This window comes from Lithobates pipiens, unplaced genomic scaffold, assembly GCF_037356315.1.
Source record: "Lithobates pipiens isolate NorthernLeopardFrog02 unplaced genomic scaffold, aLitPip1_a1.2 Scaffold_1, whole genome shotgun sequence".
NCBI lineage: Eukaryota > Metazoa > Chordata > Amphibia > Anura > Ranidae > Lithobates > Lithobates pipiens.
In genome coordinates, this window is record NW_027507685.1 from 5,751,043 (window position 1) to 5,771,227 (window position 20,185).

General features: G+C 46.9%; 1 protein-coding gene across 2 annotated transcripts in view; it reads right to left on the bottom strand.

The window, feature by feature from the left end:
* Positions 1-20,185, bottom strand: part of ARHGEF9 (Cdc42 guanine nucleotide exchange factor 9) — a 659,595-nt gene that overhangs the window by 488,583 nt on the left and 150,827 nt on the right. For both annotated transcript variants that reach the window (XM_077475005.1, XM_077475090.1), the window contains exon 6: positions 19,422-19,531. In XM_077475005.1, the coding sequence (XP_077331131.1) occupies positions 19,422-19,531 (110 nt within the window). The remainder of the gene's footprint in view (positions 1-19,421; positions 19,532-20,185) is intronic.

The following is a 20,185-nucleotide window of genomic DNA, read 5'->3' on the forward strand; positions in this document are numbered from 1 at the left end:
GCAAACCTTAAGACACCTACTCAGCATCAGGTTGTGCAGTTAAGCATATATTGATTTATTGTGAGACTTTAAGCGCAACAGTGATTGCATTTGTACTAGTACCTCTGCTTTGTAGCTCAGTACTATGTCTCCTCGTAAGAGGGTTTCAGGGGCAGGTAATAAAAGCACTGGCAAGTCACCGCCTAGGTCCAGGGGTTCCAAAAGTGCATGCAAATTACCATCCCCCTCTGCAAGACTGGAGCCTGCATCTCAAGACGAGTCAGTGCCCCTTTCAGGCTTTGCAGCCTCTCCTAATGTCGCAGCCCCGGTCTATGTCACTGAGGACTCCCTTAGGGCTACATTGGAGGGTTTTGAAGGGAGGATCATGAATTTTATTTCTGCTTCCCTAAAAGATAGCAGGAAAAGGGGTAGATCCCCTCCCTCTGCTGAAATCCCTCTCTCAGACAGTTGTTCTGAAAATGAGGAGGGATCCCTATCTTTGGATAGGGATCATGAGCAGTCGGATGAGTCAGAGGAAGAGGAGTTAGTCCCCTCCTCCCAGGCACTCAGAAAGCAGGTGCAGTATTATACTGAATTGGTGCGTACCACGTTCAGAATGCCGGCTGCTGAAGTCGCTACATCCTCTGTCTCTTCCCTGGGAGTCAGGAAAGACACACTGCTTGTTCCTTCCCAATTCATCCTTTAATGGGTGACTTGATGTATGAGGACTGGGGACATCCCGATAAACTGTTTACTCCTCCCAAGAGGTTTTCTATGCATTATCCTATGGAGGAAAGTTTCACCAAGAAATGGGGGGCCCCATCTGTCGATGCGGCTATCTCTTGTGTGAATAAAAACCTAACTTGTCCTTTGGATAATGCGCAGGTATTTAAGGATCCAGCTGACAAAAGGCTGGAAACCTTGTTAAAAGCCTCCTTTTCCATGGCTGGCGCTGTGGTGCAACCTACAGTCGCAGCCGTGGGGTTGTGTCAGTTCCTTAAGGAACAGGTTAAACAAATGTTTGGACTCCTCCCCAGTGAGGAAGTAGAGAAATATGCAGAGATGCCTCACATCTTATGTTTCATAATTGATGCAATTTTGGATTCTGTCCAACAAGCATCACGTTTATCCCTCATGTTGGTACACATGCGTAGGGCTCTATGGCTAAAGAATTGGGCTGCTGAGATGTCATGCAAGAAGCATTTGGCTGGGTTCCCGTTTAAAGGGGAGCGTTTGTTTGGGGAAGAATTAGATAAATTCGTCCAAAATATTTCGGGAGGTAAATCTACACTCCTTCCAGTCAAAAAGAGTAAACGTCCTTCATTCAGGCGTACGCTCTCTCCCGAAGCATCAAGCTCTAAACAGTGGCGACGGCCTTCCCAGCCCTCCGCTGCTAGAAAGCCTCAGGGCCGAGCCCAGGGACAGAAAAAGACTTGGGGGTGAAAGCCTGCCAAGCAGACCCCCAAGACCTCCTTGTGAAGGGGCGCCCCCGCTCGGCCGAGTGGGGGGAAGGCTCCTGCAGTTTGCAGGCGCCTGGCGGGAAGAGATTCAGGACAAATGGGTGATCTCTTCAGTATCTCTGGGCTACAGGCTAGAGTTTCAGAAGATTCCACCTTCTCGTTTTCTAAGGTCAAGGATCCCCAAGGATCCGATAAAGCAGAAACCGCTATTACTGGCCTTAGATCAGTTACTATCCCAGGGTGTGATAGTAGAAGTGAGCCCGAAAGATCAAGGCTCAGGTTTCTATTCGAATCTCTTCACCGTTCCAAAACCAAACGGAAGTGTCAGACCTATCTTGGATCTGAAAGACTTAAACCGGTTTTTACACATCCAGACCTTCCGGATGCAGTCAATACGCACTGTGGTCTCCTCCCTGCAAGGAGGAGAATTCATGGCATCAATAGATATCAAAGATGCATATCTCCATGTGCCAATATTTCCCGCACACCAGAAGTTTCTAAGGTTCGCGGTAGAGCGGCGCCATTTTCAATTTGTGGCCCTGCCGTTCGGCCTAGCTACGGCCCCCCGAGTCTTCACGAAGATTCTAGACCCTCTCTTAGCAATCTTAAGAGTTCAGGGCATAGCCGTCATGGCTTACCTAGACGACTTGCTTCTCGTAGAGAGAACTACAACGTGCCTAAGTCGCAGCGTCACCAGAACGCTAGAACATCTAGGGCGCCTAGGTTGGATTATAAACCTAGAAAAGTCGTCCTTGCAACCGACCACCAGGTTGGATTACCTAGGTCTGATTATCGACACCGCTCAGGGCAGGGTGTTCCTTCCAGGGCCAAAGGCCTTGGCCATTGGAGATCTGGTGCGCCTGATTTTGGGCAGAAGATCTTCCTCCATCCGCTTATGTATGAGACTATTGGGAAAAATGGTCGCCTCATTCGAGGCCGTCCCATTCGCCCAGTTCCACTCAAGGCCCCTGCAAAGATGCATCCTTGCGATTTGGAACAGGACGCCCCAATCCCTGGATCTTCCTATGCGTTTATCCCCCCGGGCACGCAAAAGTCTTGTCTGGTGGTTACAAACCAGAAATTTGCTGAAAGGCAAAACTTTTCTTCCCCTCTCATGGAAGATTGTCACAACGGATGCCAGCCTGACAGGCTGGGGAGCCGTATTGGAGGGAACGTGCTCACAGGGAAAATGGTCTGCGACCGAAAGTCTGCTGCCCATAAATATCTTGGAGATTCGGGCAATTTACATGGCACTCATAGAGTGGTCTCACAGACTGCGAGGTTTCCCAGTTCGGATTCGGTCCGACAATGCCACCGCAGTGGCTTATATCAATCACCAGGGCGGTACCAGAAGTCTGGTGGCCCAAAAGGAGGTGAATCGCATACTTGTCTGGGCAAAGGAGCATGTTCCGTGCCTCTCTGCAGTCTTCATCCCAGGAGTGGAGAATTGGCAGGCGGATTTTCTCAGCCGCCAGCAGTTGTGCCCAGGAGAATGGGCTCTGCACCCCGATGTGTTTCGAGACATATGTTACAAGTGGGGCACTCCAGACGTGGATCTATTTGCGTCCAGATTCAACAGGAAACTGGACAACTTTGTGTCAAGGACAAGAGATGCACTTGCTCAGGGGTCAGATGCTCTGACGGTTCCCTGGGATCAGTACAATCTGATCTATGCCTTCCCCCCGAGCCCGCTGCTATCGCGGTTCCTGGGAAGGGTCAAGAGGGAGTCGAAGTCGGTCCTTTTAGTGGCCTCGGCTTGGCCCAGGCGACCATGGTTTGCAGAAATCATGAAGTTGGCAGTGGGCAGGCCATGGACCCTCCCTCTCCGGCCAGATCTGCTCTCACAGGGTCCAATTTACCATCCTGCTTTACGCAGTCTGAATTTGACGGTCTGGCTGCTGAGACCCACATTTTAAGAGACCGTGGTCTTTCGGGGCCAGTCCTTTCCACTCTGGTGAATGCCAGAAAGCCGGCCTCCAGGCGTATCTATTACAAGATCTGGAGGACATATGTTTCCTGGTGTGAACCCAGGAGATGGCATCCTAGAAGGTATGTCATTAGCAGAATCTTGGCCTTTCTCCAATCAGGCCTAGAAATGAATTTGGCCATAAGCACCATCAAGGTGCAGATTTCGGCCCTATCGGTCTTTTTCCAAAGACCTCTTGCATCACACTCCCTAGTACGGGCTTTTATCCAGGGGGCTATGCGGATAAAACCGCCAGTCAAACCTCCGGTATGCCCATGGGATCTGAATTTGGTTCTCTCGGCCTTAGAGGCCCAACCATTTGAACCTCTGCATCTGGCTTCTTTAGCTCTCTTGACAAAGAAGCTGGTCTTCCTAGTAGCCATATCCACGGCTAGAAGGGTATCAGAATTGGCAGCTCTTTCCTGTAAAGAGCCCTATTTAATTATCCATAAGGACCGGGTGGTTATGCGTCCCAACGGGTCCTTTCTACCTAAGGTGGTTTCAGGTTTCCATCTGAATCAGGATATAATCCTACCATCCTTTTTTCCAAATCCTCAGTCCATAGAGGAAGAGTCCTTACACACTTTAGATGTGGTTAGAGCAATCAGTCTTTATCTTCAAGCAACTGCTCAGATAAGAAAAACTGACTGTTTATTTATTCTGCCAGAAGGCCCTAGAAGGGGTCAGGCAGCGTCAAAGTCCACTCTCTCAAGGTGGATCAGACAGGTTATTTCTCAGGCCTATAACTTAAAGGGGAAGATTCCTCCTTTTCAGGTGAAAGCGCACTCTACTAGGGCTATCAGTGCTTCTTGGGCAGTGCATCACCAGGCCTCCTTGGCTCAGATCTGTAAGGCTGCGACTTGGTCATCAGTCCACACATTCACCAGATTCTATCAGGTGGATGTCAGAGGGCAAGAGGATATCGCCTTCGGGCGCAGTGTACTGCAGGCTGCAGTTTAGGTCCTCAGGTCCCTGGCGGTCTATATTTATGATCTGTGTCTCCCTCCCCTCAACCTGAGCATTGCTATGGGACATCCCACTATGTAATGAAGCTCCTGTGTCCCGTGATGTATGATCAAGAAAATGGGATTTTTATATACAGCTTACCTGTAAAATCCTTTTCTTGAGAGTACATCACGGGACACAGGGCTCCCGCCCCTCTTGGGTTTTACGTGGTTTCTTATTGCTTTGCTACAAAACTGAGGTGCCTCCCAAATGGGAGGGGTTATATAGGGGAGGAATTCTCTTTAATTAGGGTCAACCAGTGTCCAATCACCAAAGGTGCCTATATAACCCACTATGTAATGAAGCTCCTGTGTCCCGTGATGTACTCTCAAGAAAAGGATTTTACAGGTAAGCTGTATATAAAAATCCCATTTTTTTGCTGCAAACTTACTTATATCTAGGGCTGAAACAACTAATCGATTAATAGACAACTAATCGATTATGAAATTAATCGATTACTATTTTCATAATCGATTAATCAGCCAGTAACATAATGGGGTTAAAGAACACTTAGCCCACGTACACACGGTCGGAGATTTTGCCAACCAAATCCGTCGAATTTTGCCCGTCGGATTTAGTCCGACGGATTGTGTCGAAACTGTTGCATACACACAGTCGGGCCAAGTTGGCGAAAAATCCGATCTTTCAGAACGTGGTGACGTAATTTCGTTACGATGGGACTACATTCAGGCTAGTAGCCAATAGCTTTGATGTAGCAATTTGATCTGAGCATGCGTGGCACTTGGTCCGATGAAAATGCTCTACACATGATCGGATTAGGTCCGTCCGGCCCAGTTGGTCGGGAAATCTTTCCAACATGTTGGAAAATTGAGTCGGACAGAGATTCGGACGGAATCAGTCCGATGCATACCACACACAGTCGGATTATCTGACGACACGGTCCGATAAGACTCATTCCCCTGTACACACGGTCGGAGATTTTGCCAACCAAATCCGTCGGATTTTGCCCGTCGGAGTCCGACGGATTGTGTCCGAAACTGTTGCATACACACGGTCGGGCCAAGTTGGCGAAAAATCCGATCTTTCAGAACGTGATGACGTAATTTCGTTACGATGGGACTACATTCAGGCTAGTAGCCAATAGCTTTGATGTAGGAATTTGATCTGAGCATGCGTGGCACTTGGTCCGATCAAAATGCTCTACACATGATCGGATTAGGTCCGACCGGCCCAGTTGGTCGGGAAATATTTCCAACATGTTGGAAAATTGGGTCGGACGGAGATTCGGACGGAATCAGTCCGATGCATACCACACACAGTCGGATTATCTGACGACACGGTCCGATAAGACTCATTCCGACAGATTCTCCGACCGTGTGTACAAGGGCTAAGACCCCTTTCACACCACACCGCTGATAGCGTGGGGCGGTAAAACGCCGCTATTTTTAGCGGCGTTTTGCCACCGGATTTGCAGGCAGATTTGAGGCGCATTTCGGGCGCTAGCGGGGCACTTTTACCCCCCGCTAGCGGCCGCGAAAGGGTTAAAACCGCCGGCAATAGCGGCGTTTTGCCAGCGGTATTACAGCGCTGCCCCGTTGATTTCAATGGGGAGCAGCGGTGGAGGAGCGGTAAACACACCGCTCCTTCACCGCTCCAAAGAAGCTGCTGGCAGGACTTTTTTCTGACGTCCTGCCAGCGCACTGCTGTAGTGTGAAATCCCTCGGGGCTTTCACACTACACACAATGGTGCAGCTTCTTTAGGGCGTTTTGCAGGCGCTATTTCTAACGCTATAGCGCCTGCAAAACGCCCTGGTGTGAAAGGGGTCACAAATTATCCCTTTATAGTATAAAAAATAGCAAAATAATCGCTACTGTAAATACCACTTTCAAAGTTCTACAGTTAAAAAAAATTAAAAACCCCTTACAGTAGTGATTATCTACCTTTTGTTGTAGCATAAAGGGCTACTTTTATTTTTTTTTAACCCCATTATGTTACTAAACGTGTTAGCCCTTGTACACACGGTCGGAGATTCCGACAACCAAATCCGTCGGATTTTGTCCGAAACTGTTGCATACACACGGTCGGACGAAGTTGTCGGAAAATCCGATCGTTCAGAACGTGATGACTTTACTTCGTTATGACGGGACTACGTTCAGGCTAGTAGCCAATAGCTTTGATGTAGGAATTTGATCTGAGCATGCGTGGCACTTTGTCCGATCGGAATTCTCTACACATGATTGGAGTATGTCCGATCGGAGCATTTTGTCGGAAAATATTTCCAGCAAGTTGGAAAATTTGGTCCGACGGAAACAGTGAAATGCAGACCACACACAGTCGGAATATCCGACAAAACGCTCCGATCGGACACATTCCGTCGGAATCTCCGACCGTGTGTACAAGGGCTTAGACCTGGTTCACACCTCTGTGTTTTTGGTGCTTTTTGCAGAAATGCACCACAGTTCATTTACATGGTTTCCTATGGAACACGTTCACATCTATGCTTTTTTCAGCCGCTGCGTATTTGGAAATGGTCAGGGGCTTATTTTTTAACGCAAAACAATGCTTTTTTTGGTTCAATGTACTTCAATGGAGAAGCTGCAGAAAAGTATGTAATGGGGTTTTGCAGCAAATTGTGTTTTTTAATCTGCCCAACAACAAATTGGCCAAAAAAAATGCAAAAACTCAAATCACAGTAAAATCACATGCGCAAAAATCGAAACGCACAGCAAAAAGCACTGCAGAAACAGATCAAAAGCAAACTGCATACCGAGCCTTATGCTGGCCACACGGATCCATTTTCAGACAAAAAATCTCTGTACATTTGCTGAAAGAATGTTATTTTGAAATTTTCACTTGTTTTTAACATTCTGTTTTTAAAATGAGTGTAATTTCAGAACGAAAACCACTTACGCTGTCTGAAAATTCCTTTCACCAAGCAGTTTTCTATTTCCAAATTTTCCCATCATTGTGGTTGAAAATGAACATCGATTTGACCCCCACTAAAGATTAGAAAATCGAACAAACGTTCTTCAAATGACATTTTTTTTTTTTTGAGGGAAGATCTCCTCTAATAGTATATACAGTATATCTCTTCTGTCTGTTATTCTCAGAGTGGATTAGAGATTTTGCGCTCTAACCATACAGTTGGTTATTTATATTTACCACTGCATAGAGATATTTAAGAATACATTTTTTTTTTTTTTTTAACGTTACATATTAACTAAATTATACACCACTTTTTAATTTTTTTTAAGGTTATTAACAGATTAATCAAAACAATAATCGGCCAACTAATCGATTATGAAAATAATCATTAGTTGCAGCCCTACTTATAACCCCCAAACATTATATATTTTGTTTTAGTAGAGACCCTAGGGAATAAAATGGCGATCGTTGCAATTTTTTTAAGTCACATAGTATATGCGCAGCGGTTTTTTAAATGCAAAATTTTGGAAAAAATACACTTTAGTAAATAAAAAGAAAAAACACAATGTATACCCTGATTTTGTTTTGGAAAATATGAATAGTGATGGACGAACTTCCGACGGGACGTTTCGCGAAAGCGAAATGCGAACGGACCCAAACGTTCGCGAAACCGAACGTTCGCCGCGGGCCCCATTGACTTCAATGGGAGGCGAACTTTGCAAACATTCATGTCGAATTTGCGGCCACGTGGTAATTATTAGGGGGTAAAACGTAGTCCCACCATCTGGACAATGACATAATACATGTATGAGGTGAATTTGGGATCGATAACTACAAGCATTTTTATTTTATTTGGGAAATTGTTCTAACAATTCAGGACTATGGAGCTAATGAAGGCAATGGAGGAGAGGGAAGGTCAGGGACCAGGGTAGGCAAAGAAGAGGGTGCAGGAGATGATCACCAGCAGCGTGACATACCGGAATGACACATGCACCGTGATAGAGGCATCTGACAGCAGCACCGTAATACAGAGCACTGACAGCAGCACCGTGACATACAGCGCTGACAGCAGCACCGTGACATACAGCGCTGACAGCAGCACCGTGACATACAGCGCTGACAGCAGCACCGTGACATACAGCGCTGACAGCAGCACCGTGACATACAGCGCTGACAGCAGCACCGTGACATACAGCGCTGACAGCAGCACCGTGACATACAGCGCTGACAGCAGCACCGTGACATACAGCGCTGACAGCAGCACCGTGACATACAGCGCTGACAGCAGCACCGTGACATACAGCACTGACAGCAGCACCGTAAGCAGCCCCAGGAGGAAGTCAGCACAGCACAGGGATGGTGTGATCCCCTCATAATAAGAACCCCCAGGAGGAAGTCAGCACAGCACAGGGATAGTGTGATCCCTTCATAATAAGAACCCCCAGGAGGAAGTCAGCACAGCACAGGGATATCATAAGCAGCCCCAGTAGAAATATGACACCGCTCAACCTCTTCAAAGAGGAGGGTAGGGGCATATAGTACGGTGTGCTTTTTTGGGTCAAGGAAGTGAGCCAAATGAATTAAGAAGGTCTGTGTGCTTGATTAAAAAAATAGTTTATAGACATATACATGGTCTACTGGTCACATGTGTTGAATTCCTCCGAGATCCATGCCTCATTCATTTTTAGAAATGTGAGGTAGTTAACACTGTCGTGAGCTAGGCGAGTACGCTTATCGGTCACAATCCCCCCTGCTGCGCTGAACGTCCTTTCGGACAGGACACTGGATGAGGGGCAAGCCAACAGTTCGATTGCAAATTGGGCAAGCTCTGGCCAGAGGTCAAGCCTGCCCACCCAGTAGTCTAGGGGTTCATCACTCCTCAGAGCGTCCACATCGGCCGTTAACCCAATGTAGTCGGACACCTGACGGTCTAGGCGTTCCCTGATGCTGGATCCGGATGACACCTGTCGATGGGTCGGCTGAAAGAATGACCTCATATCCGAAGTCACCAACACATCTTCAAACCGGCCTCTTCTTGCAGGCGCTGTTGGATTGGTACCCGCAAATCCTTCTCTGGGAGTGGGAATTGCTCCTCTGCCAGCGCACGCAAAAGCAGAATGCAGCATTTCTCGAAGCAAGGCCTGGAAGTGCTGCATTCTGACAGCCCTCTGCGACGGCGGTAACATTTCCGCCATTTTGTGTTTGTACCGGGGGTCTAAGTACGTTGCCACCCAGTACTGGTCCTTGACCCTCATGCTTTTTATACGGGGGTCCCTATTAAAACACTGGAGCATGAAGGCCCCCATTTGCACTAAAGTGGAAGCGGTGTGGTGGCCTGGCTCCTGCTCATCATCCAGGATAATGTCGTCCTCTTCATTCTCCTCTCCCCATCCTCGCACAACAGGGATCCCAGAAAGGTTTAAAGCATGCTCTTCTTGCTCCTGCTCATCCGCCCCGGCACCATCCTCCTCTGACTCCTCATCAGACTCCTGTTGTTGACTTGTCTCAGATAGAGTAGCCCCCCCTGGGAATTCATCCAGCATTGCGACTTCCTCATCTTCCCGCTCCTGCTCCTCCACAGCCTGATCAATGACACGACGCAATGCACGCTCCAGAAAGAAGGCATAAGGTACCATGTCACTGATGGCGCCATGGCTGCGACTGACCAGTTTGGTGATCTCCTCAAATGGCCGCAGAAGTCTGCATGTGTCGCGCATGAGCAGCCACTGGCGCGGTGAAAAAAAACCCAGCTCCCCAGAACCGTTTCTTTCGCAGAGTTCATACAGGTAGACGTTAACTGCACGTTTCTGCTGGAGCAGCCTATCAAGCATATAGAAGGTTGAGTTCCATCGCGTCGGGCAATCGCAAATAAGACGTCTGACCGGCAGATGGTGTCGCCGCTGAATGTCAGCAAGGCGAGCCATGGCCGTGTAAGATCTTCTGAAATGGGCCGAGATTTTCCTTGCCTGCCGCAAGATGTCCTGGACCCCAGGGTATTTGACAAGGAATCGCTGCACGACCAAGTTTAAGACGTGTGCCATGCACGGCACGTGCGTGATTTTGCCCTGTTTCAATGCGCTAAGCAGATTGGCACCGTTGTCACACACCACTTTACCAACTGTCAAATTGAGCGGTGTTAGCCACTCATCTGCCTGTGAACGCAAAGCTGAAAGGAGTGCCGGGCCAGTGTGGCTCTTTGCTTCCAGGCACAACAGACGCAGCACGGCATGGCAACGTCTCACCTGGCATGTGGAATAGGTTCTGGGGAGCTTGGGCGGTGCAGCGGAAGAGACGCTAGCAGCGGAAAAGGAGGAGGCAGCTGAGGAGGAGAGGGAGGAGGATGGAGTAGGAGGAGGAGAAGAAGAGTCAGGCCTGCATGCAATCCGTGGCGGTAAAACCAAATCTACACGGGTGCCACGGGTTACATGCTTGACGGCCGTCAGAAGGTTCACCCAGTGGGCAGTAAAACTGATATACCTTCCCTGCCCGTGTTTGCTAGACCACGTGTCTGTGGTCAGATGTATCTTGGCACCGACACTGTGTGCCAGAGATACATTCACTTGCCGCTGAACATGGCCATATAGCTCTGGGATGCCCTTCTCTGAGAAATACTTCCTTCCTGGGACCTTCCATTGTGGTGTTCCAATGGCCACAAATTTGCGAAAGGCCTCCGAGTCCACCAGTTTATATGGCAGTAGTTGGCGGGCTATGAGTTCTGACAAGCCAGCCGCCAACCGTTGGGCAAGAGGGTTATCCGGCGTCATCATTTTTTTACGCTCAAACATTAGGCCCACGGAAGCCTGCCTTTTTGCAGAAAAATGTGAGCTTGGCGTGATGGAAGGTGGAGTGGAGGACAATTGTGAGGAGAGAGGAGAAGGAGAAGTAGAAGACGAGGCTGGACGGTGAGAGCCTGCAGTGTGGCTTTGTGTGTTCCGTTGCTCCCACTGGGCTCGGTGATGGCTGCTCATGTGCCTTCTTAAGGCGGTCGTCCCTAGGTGAGTATTGGGCTTACCGCGACTAACGCGTTGACTGCAAAGATTGCAGATGGCAACGCTATTGTCAGCAGCGGACACGTTAAAAAAAGCCCACACTGCGGAGCCATGTGCCGGTGTCCTGGGAGCGCCAGATGTGACCGTACATGGTCGATGACTCGCTCCTGATACATTTGCAGTCTGCTTTGTCCCTGCTGTGCAATGTAAGTCATTGCTGCTTCTCCTCCCTATCTGCTGGTCCATATCTCCCTCTGAACTCCCCTCCTCTTCCTCTCTTGTGGGCACCCACGTGACATCACTAGACACGTCATCATCAACGTCACCTTCCCCACCGCTATAAGTAGAGATCTCGGAGTAGGCAGCAACACCGGGGACCAACCTCCTCCTTGGGCTGATCTGGGTACTGTCGTCAGACTGCTGAGTAGCGCTTGTTGCTACCTCCTCTTCCTGATCCAATACCAAGAGTGGCTGCGCATCAGAAATGTCCTCTTGATATGGATCGGAAAATAATTCCAGTGACTCAAGCGGAAGGTATGTGGTGGTGGTGGTGGTGGTCGTGTTGTTGGTGGTAGTGTCTTTGGGGGTGCACATAGCAGAGAGTGAAGAAGAGGGTGCAGATCGAGAGGATGAGGAGGGTGCAGAAGAGTAAGGCTGAGCGAGCCACTCAACCAAGTCTGGTGCATCCTTTAAAGTAATTGAACGCACCTTCTGCAACTTCCCACTTTGGCTCAAGCCTGTTGCTCCTGCCCTACCCCTACCACCCCTGCGGAAGGGCCTGCCTCTTCCTCTGCCTGTCATTTTTTAAATGACCCTGTGACAAAACTCTTAGTCCCTATACCGATGAAGGACTGCTGCAGTATAGGGCAGCAGTCAGCAGTGGTGCACGTCAACCCTATCTATTGTGGACCGATAGCGGTCCTTACAGAACAGCAGACTGTACCGCACTCAAGCCTATGTACCGTAGCACCCTATACCAAGTTACCAGTCCTTATAAGAACTTTTGTGGACCAAGCAGGTTGTGTATTAGTGTTTAGCAGACTGTACGTCAGTCCCTATACCGCTGAAGGACTGCTGCAGTATAGGGCAGCGGTCAGCAGTGGTGCACGTCAACCCTATCTATTGTGGACCGATAGCGGTCCTTACAGAACAGCAGACTGTACCGCACTCAAGCCTATGTACCGTAGCACCCTATACCAAGTTACCAGTCCTTATAAGAACTTTTGTGGACCAAGCAGGTTGTGTATTAGTGTTTAGCAGACTGTACGTCAGTCCCTATACCGCTGAAGGACTGCTGCAGTATAGGGCAGCGGTCAGCAGTGGTGCACGTCAACCCTATCTATTGTGGACCTATAGCGGTCCTTACAGAACAGCAGACTGTACCGCACTCAAGCCTATGTACCGTAGCACCCTATACCAAGTTACCAGTCCTTATAAGAACTTTTGTGGACCAAGCAGGTTGTGTATTAGTGTTTAGCAGACTGTACGTCAGTCCCTATACCGCTGAAGGACTGCTGCAGTATAGGGCAGCGGTCAGCAGTGGTGCACGTCAACCCTATCTATTGTGGACCGATAGCGGTCCTTACAGAACAGCAGACTGTACCGCACTCAAGCCTATGTACCGTAGCACCCTATACCAAGTTACCAGTCCTTATAAGAACTTTTGTGGACCAAGCAGGTTGTGTATTAGTGTTTAGCAGACTGTACGTCAGTCCCTATACCGCTGAAGGACTGCTGCAGTATAGGGCAGCGGTCAGCAGTGGTGCACGTCAACCCTATCTATTGTGGACCGATAGCGGTCCTTACAGAACAGCAGACTGTACCGCACTCAAGCCTATGTACCGTAGCACCCTATACCAAGTTACCAGTCCTTATAAGAACTTTTGTGGAACAAGTGAGTTGTGAATGTTTAGCAGACTGCAGCAGAAGGGCAGCAGTCAAGTATAATATCCTTTCTATATTTGGAAGAAAGAATATTATACATGTACAAGCCTATTACTGTACCACTGATACCAGTCCTGAAAAGAACCTTTGTGGAACTAATAATAACAGCAAGTCTTTAAAATTACCCTCACTGCCTGACAACACTGCTTCCTTCCTGTCCCTATACAAATTGGCAAAAAAAGAGAACGATTAGTGGTTACTGGAACAGCTCTTTTGTGGACCTTGATAGTAACAGCTAATGATGATGATGATGATGATGATGATGAAAGACTAATCTGGCTGTCCCTGTAGCATACACCGTCCTTTCCCTTTCTCTAAACTAACAAAAGACACTCAGGCTGCTGCAAGAATCAGCAGCACAGCAAACCTATCAACACCTAACACCTATACCAGTCCTGAAAAGAACTTTTGTGTACCAAATAGCTAGTGGTTTATCTCTCCCTACTCCACACAGGAACCTGTCCCTATCGTAACAGAAGAAAGAATGTAAAATGGCCACCGGATCGGGTGTATTTATAGGTTAGGGGGAATGTCCAAGTGTCCATGTGCTGTCATGTCTCAATTGGCTGTCCTGTATCACATGATAAACGTGTCACCAAAGGTTAAAGTTCTTGTATACATTAAACACGTAAGTCCGCCGCGGCGAACGACGGAAAAAGGCGTTCGAACGTGCGGACCGCGAATGTCGGAAATTCGCCGCGAAACGACCGCCGGGCGAAACGTTCGTCCATCACTAAATATGAAAGATAATGTTACGCCGAGTAAATAGATGCCTAAAATGTATTGCTTTAAAATTGTGAATGCTGGTGGAATGGCGACAAAGTACAGTACTTAAAAATCTCCATAGGCAACGCTTTAAAAATGTTTACAGGTTACCTGTTTAGAGTTAGGCTTGATTCACACTAGCGCGTTTTTGATGCGTTTTGCATTTTGCAGAAATGCAAGGAAATTTTTTAACATTGGTTCCTATGGAACATGTTCACATCAATGCATTTTTGTGCCTCTGCGTTTTTGGAAAGGGTCGGGGACTTTTTTTCGTGCAAAATGCAGTGTTTTGCATGTAATAGAAGTCAATGGACCTGCATCAAAAACGCAAGTACCGCGTTTTTGCTGCGATTTTGCCGAATTTTGCGGTTTTTTTTCACTGTATATATCTGGTTGTTAAGCAACCACAGTGTAAAAAAGAAAAGAAAAAAAATGCAAAACGCAGCAAAATCGCAGCAAAAACGTGTGTCCAAAAACGCGGCAAGCACCGCAAAAAAGCACTACAAAAACGCTCAAAAGCAACATGCATAGATGTGAATCGAGCCTAATAGAGGAGGTCCAGTGCTAGAATTATTGCTCTCGCTCTAGTGTTTGCGCCAATACCTCACTTGTGGTGTAAACGCTGTTTACATATGCATTTGCTTCTGCGTGCGAATATGGAGGGATGGGAGCATGTTAAAGAAAATAATAATTCCTTATTTATTTATTATAAAAAAGTGTTTACTTCTACACTGGACCAGAAGTGACATGATGACGTCGCTCTGGTCCTCCAAGGTCATGGGGGCAATCAGACACAATCTGTTGTCATTGCCTCTGTGACCAGTTGGCTGCACTTTCAGATCATTTCTCGTTGTAAACAGTAAGCTCGAGAAACACCAGCAGGCAGCCGAGCGGGTGGTGGGGGGTGGTCTGTGTGGGTTGGGTCGTCGTCCCCTCCCACCGCTTCGGATATCGATCCAGTGGCCAATGGGCCACTTGGATTGCTTTCCTGAGAAAACCAACCGCCGGCTAAAAAAAATTATACCAGGCTGATAGCTTCAGCCATAACCCCAGTAAACCGCGTGCAAACCACAATGTATTGCGGTTAGCAAGTGGTAAACAAACTGCTAGCCGTGTAACTGTTTCCAAAATAATGTGGCCATTTTTATCAAGTGCATATACTTTTGAGCATTTTACCTTAATTTTGATGCTTACACATCTATTTACACAGTGCTTTACATAATATACATTCACATTAATCCCTGCCCTCAAGGGGCCATACCTTTAGACAAGGCTGCTGTTATAAATTATGGGGCTCCATACAGCCTACCCATACCCCCTAAAATATCAAATTATATAGTCACTAAAATGCCACGGTCCCAAATGCTATGCTTTGCAGATATGGCAGAAATTATGCCCTTGTTACCGCTGCCTGCTGACAAATGTTTTAAAGTTTTTGGACATTTTTGCTAATCGGCAATTTTACATTGCAAGATCTTGCTGCAACTGGGGCACATCATGGACATAGTAAACGGGCACTTATAGTGGCTGTTTACCACGTGATCGCTCCGTCAAATGACGGAGTTATCACTTGTAAACAAACCGGTGTCACGTCTGGTTCCTCTCTCCCCTCCCTGTACCTATTGGTACAATGCGAGGGGAGGGGGGTGAGAGATCGGTGGCAGCAGCGCTTTGGGCTGGATGTGAAGTGCCCACAGCACTGATATGTGGCCATTCCAGTCATCCATACCCAGCCATCCATACCCATCCATGCTCAGCATACCCATCCATACTCAGCATACTCATCCATCCATTCTCAGCATACCCATTCATACTCAGCATACTCATCCATCCATCCATGCTCACCCATCCATACTCAGGATACTCATCCATCCATCCATAGTCACCCATCCATACTCCGCATACTCATCCATCCATACTCAGCATATTCATCCATGCACAGCCATCCATACTCAGCATACCCATCCATACTCAGCATGCTAACCCATCCATACTCAGCATACTCATCCATCCATCCTCATCCATACTCAGCATACTCATCCACCCATCCTCATCCATACTCAGCATTCTCATCCATCCATCCATGCTCTCCCATTCATACTCAACCATCCATCCATGCTCACCTATCCATACTCATCAATCCATCCATGCTCATCCATACTCAGCATACTCATCCATCCATGTTCAGCCATCCAATCAAATGACGGAGTTATCACTTGTAAACAAACCGGCGCCACGTCTGGTCCTCTCTCCCTTCCCTGTACCCACTGGTACAGTGCAAGGGGAGAGATCGGTGGCAGTAGCGCTGTGGGCTGGATATGTAGTGCCCACAGCACTGATATTTGCCCATTCCAGCCATCCCTACCCAGCCATCCATACCCATCCATGCTCAGCATACCCATCCATACTCAGCATACTCATCCATCCATCCATTCTCAGCATACCCATCCATACTCAGCATACTCATCCATCCATCCATACTCAGCATACTCATCCATCCATCCATGCTCACCCATCCATACTCAGTGCTCAATATAAGGGCGGAAATACACTCCACTGTGGACTCAGAAAACAATACTTAAGATGGCTCTGCCTAACCCCTGGAAACAAGTTTTTTAAAGTTTCTTTAAACAGTAAGTAATATGTGATTTGGGCTGGATTACAGTGGCTATAGTTTGATAATTACTTATTATAATGGACTAAATGATAAGAAGCATCAGAGTGGGAGAGTTTACTTCCTCTTTAAGTGCCCAGTGGGTAAGTGGTTAAATGTAATTCCGCGTCAGTATTTTCACTTCTTTGAACATAGCTGTAAATGGCTCCCTTTACATGCAAGGTGTCCCTGTGAAAAACCATGCAACCTTCCATCTGCTACAAACCTGTCAAAATAAGCAGATCTGAAATGTACAAACTACACACACATTAGCGCCAGGCAGCACTGTCACCATTAAAATAACATCAACACAAGCAGTGTTAGGTTTATCTGACCATAAAGCATCATGGCGAAACTTGGTGGCTCTCGTGAATTTTGGTAAAGACTATTAATAGGCAGCCTCATCATGTGTAGGAAGCAGGCACATTTTTAATCATAATTGAAAATCTCGACAAAATATAATTATCCCTGCTCTCATTATTAGAAAATGTCAAGACAAACATTTTCTATAGAATGTGGAACATCTAAAAACACTAGAACAGAGTCATTTACAATCCGTTATATCAAGGTGATCCTCAGAAGAATGATTTTCCACACAGTTGTTAAGAAAATGTACAATTCACAGGATATCCCGCATAATACTCAAACAGCAGTCAACTATACACAATAATCCAGTAAAGAGGCTCTTAATTTCTCACTGTATCTCATCATTGAGCACCTCTTTGGTGTCACTGAAGGATCCCTCTTGGTCATAAATTAATTATGAGCACAGGAAGAATAAATAAATGTTTTGTAATGCAAATCTGACTTTTCTTTAACAAATGCTGACACCAATGGTATTTTCTGGGAAATAAGAGTTCACGAAGTACAACAATTAAACTAGAGAATAGTTAATTAATAAGAAACCCAAAGCAGATATTGCAAGGAATGTTGAATATAATTAATGTAAAAAAGGAGAGAGAGAGAGAGCGAGACTCTACAGAAATGCACACTACTGTTCACCCAACACTGAGGCTGCGTTCACACTTCAGCATTTTGAATTGCGGGCAGATTTGCCACGATTCTGCCCGTGATTTGAAAGCGCCGATGTGTGAATGACAAATTTCGGGACTTGCATTTGAGATGCCATTCATTTGAATGACACCTAAAATCAAAGTGCGGGTCTGCCGTGATTGTCGCACGATAAACAAATTCAGGAGCTACTTATGGTCGCCATGCTTCCGGCGATGCGGGTTGCCACAATTGCAAGCGCAATTTGTTGCGTGACAATCGCAGCAGACCTGCACCACGATTGCAGGTGTCAATCAAATGAATGGCATCTCAAATGTGAGTCGCACAATTTGTCATTCACACATCCGCGCTTTTCACATCGCATTCAAAACGCTGAAGTGTGAATGCAGCCTAATGCTGCGTACACACGATCGGAATTCTCGTCGGAAAAAGCTCTGATGGTTTTCCCGACGGAATTCCGACGGAATTCGGCTCAAGCTGTCTTGCCTACACACGGTCACATCAAATTCCGATCGTTTATAACGTGGTGACGTACAACACGTACGACGTGACTAGAAAAAGGAAGTTCAATAGCCAGTAGCCAACAGCTTCTGTCTCGTAGTTGAATCTGAGCATACGTGATTTTTGGCGTGTCGGAATTGCATACACACGATCAGAATTACCGATAGAAAGTTTTTCCATCTGAAAAATTGAGAACATGCTATCAATTTTTGGCTGGCGGAAATTCGGACAGCTAAATTCTGATAGAGCATACACACGGTCGCATTTTCCGATGAAAAGCTCTCATCTGTCTTTTTCTGGCTGGAATTCCGATCGTGTGTACGTGGCATTAGAGTTTCCTGGGAGAAGATGAATAATTAGCTAATCATTATGCTACTGATTCTTATTGACCAATCACAGGCTAGGGCAAATCCTTGGAAATACAGGTCTGGTTATGCTGTCTGGCAGGGGTGCATGAATATTTCACAACCCTTTTAAACCAGGGCTTATTTCCGGAGTAGGGCTTATATTACAGCCCTCCCCGAAAATCACAGTATCGCATATTTTTGGGGTAGGTATTCTTTTTCGGGTAAACACGGTATCTTAGCTGCTGTACCATTGCAGACTTACAAAGAGCAATGGTGGAATGAAACCGGTTATTTATTTATTTTTACACTTTACTTTGTATGACTGAGACTTCTGCAGTATCAAAGCTGCGCTGCGATGCTATAGAAAGAAACGGAACATTTAGATTGACAGTAATTCTCGAAATACCTCTGGGTTGCCCACTATGACAAAACAGAGATTGCCTGGTTCACATCAAAGCCTGCAGCTGGCTCCTGAGCAGTGCCGGGACAAGGTCATCCAGTGCCCAGGGCAAAGACGCCAAATTGTGCCCCCCTTTCCCTTAGGGTTAGGGTGCTCCCTACCCCTGCAATAAACCATTGCGCCAGGGGCAGCTGCCCCTCCTGCCCACCCCTTGTCCCGGCCCTGCTCCTGAGCAGCCTACATTTGTTCTACTGACCCTAAAATGTGTCACTGCTGCTCCTGGGGGAGAACCACATCTTCATTCAGTGACATGTAAATATAAGGTTCATAGTGAACTGTTCACTTTAAAGTAAAATAGGAAATTTTACTAGCATGATACCTGACAATTTTTGTATTGTTGCGTTAGCCACACCGGCTGATAAGGTTTTCTGACCTGGAGAGACTAAAAACTTTGCAATATTTAAATGTGAATATGAGTGTGAATGATACAGGACTTACTCCCACAACCTCATACCTGGTGCACTGGCAGCTGGTGTGATCCAGGATGTAAAGCCTTCCATCTGCTTCTCCCCTTTCTGCTGTCTCGGCGGCCCTCCAATGTTTTTGAACCTAGATCACCCTCTCCTAAAACAGAATAAATATTTCAAAGAACGCGAATACATTTCTTGTACAGCCTCATCTGCCACAATATCGCAATCTTATCTGGCTCTTACACTAGTAATATAGTAGTAAACCTAAGCCTGTTAAGGATGAAGGGTATATTGAAGTGTTCGTTTTAAAGTAATATTAAACCCTCACGGTTTGTTATCCTAAAATATTGAGCTCAAAAAAATTAATATTCTCCAGTAAACTATTAAATTATTTACCCCAGCACTTGCAGTTTACAGGTTTTTAATGATGCTGGCTCCTGCGCTCTCAGGCCGCGTACACACGCGCGGACTGTTGGCCCAACTTTGTCCGTCCAACAGTTTGAGCGAACAGTCCGCTCAAACTTAGCATGGACGGACATGGCCACACACGACGGACGAACAGTTTGCTGAAACCGTGCGCGATGACGTGAACGGCACGTACGACGGGACGAAAAATACGACGTCCTATACACTGCAATGCAACCTTCCGACGTGGAAATCCTTTCTGAGCATGCGCGAGACTTAGTTGGCCGAACAAGCCTACACACGAGCAAACAGTCCGCTGAAACCTTGTTTCAGCGGACAGTTTTTCGGAATTTCCGTAAGACCTTGTTCGGCCAACTGTCCGCGGACAAGGTTGGGCGAACAG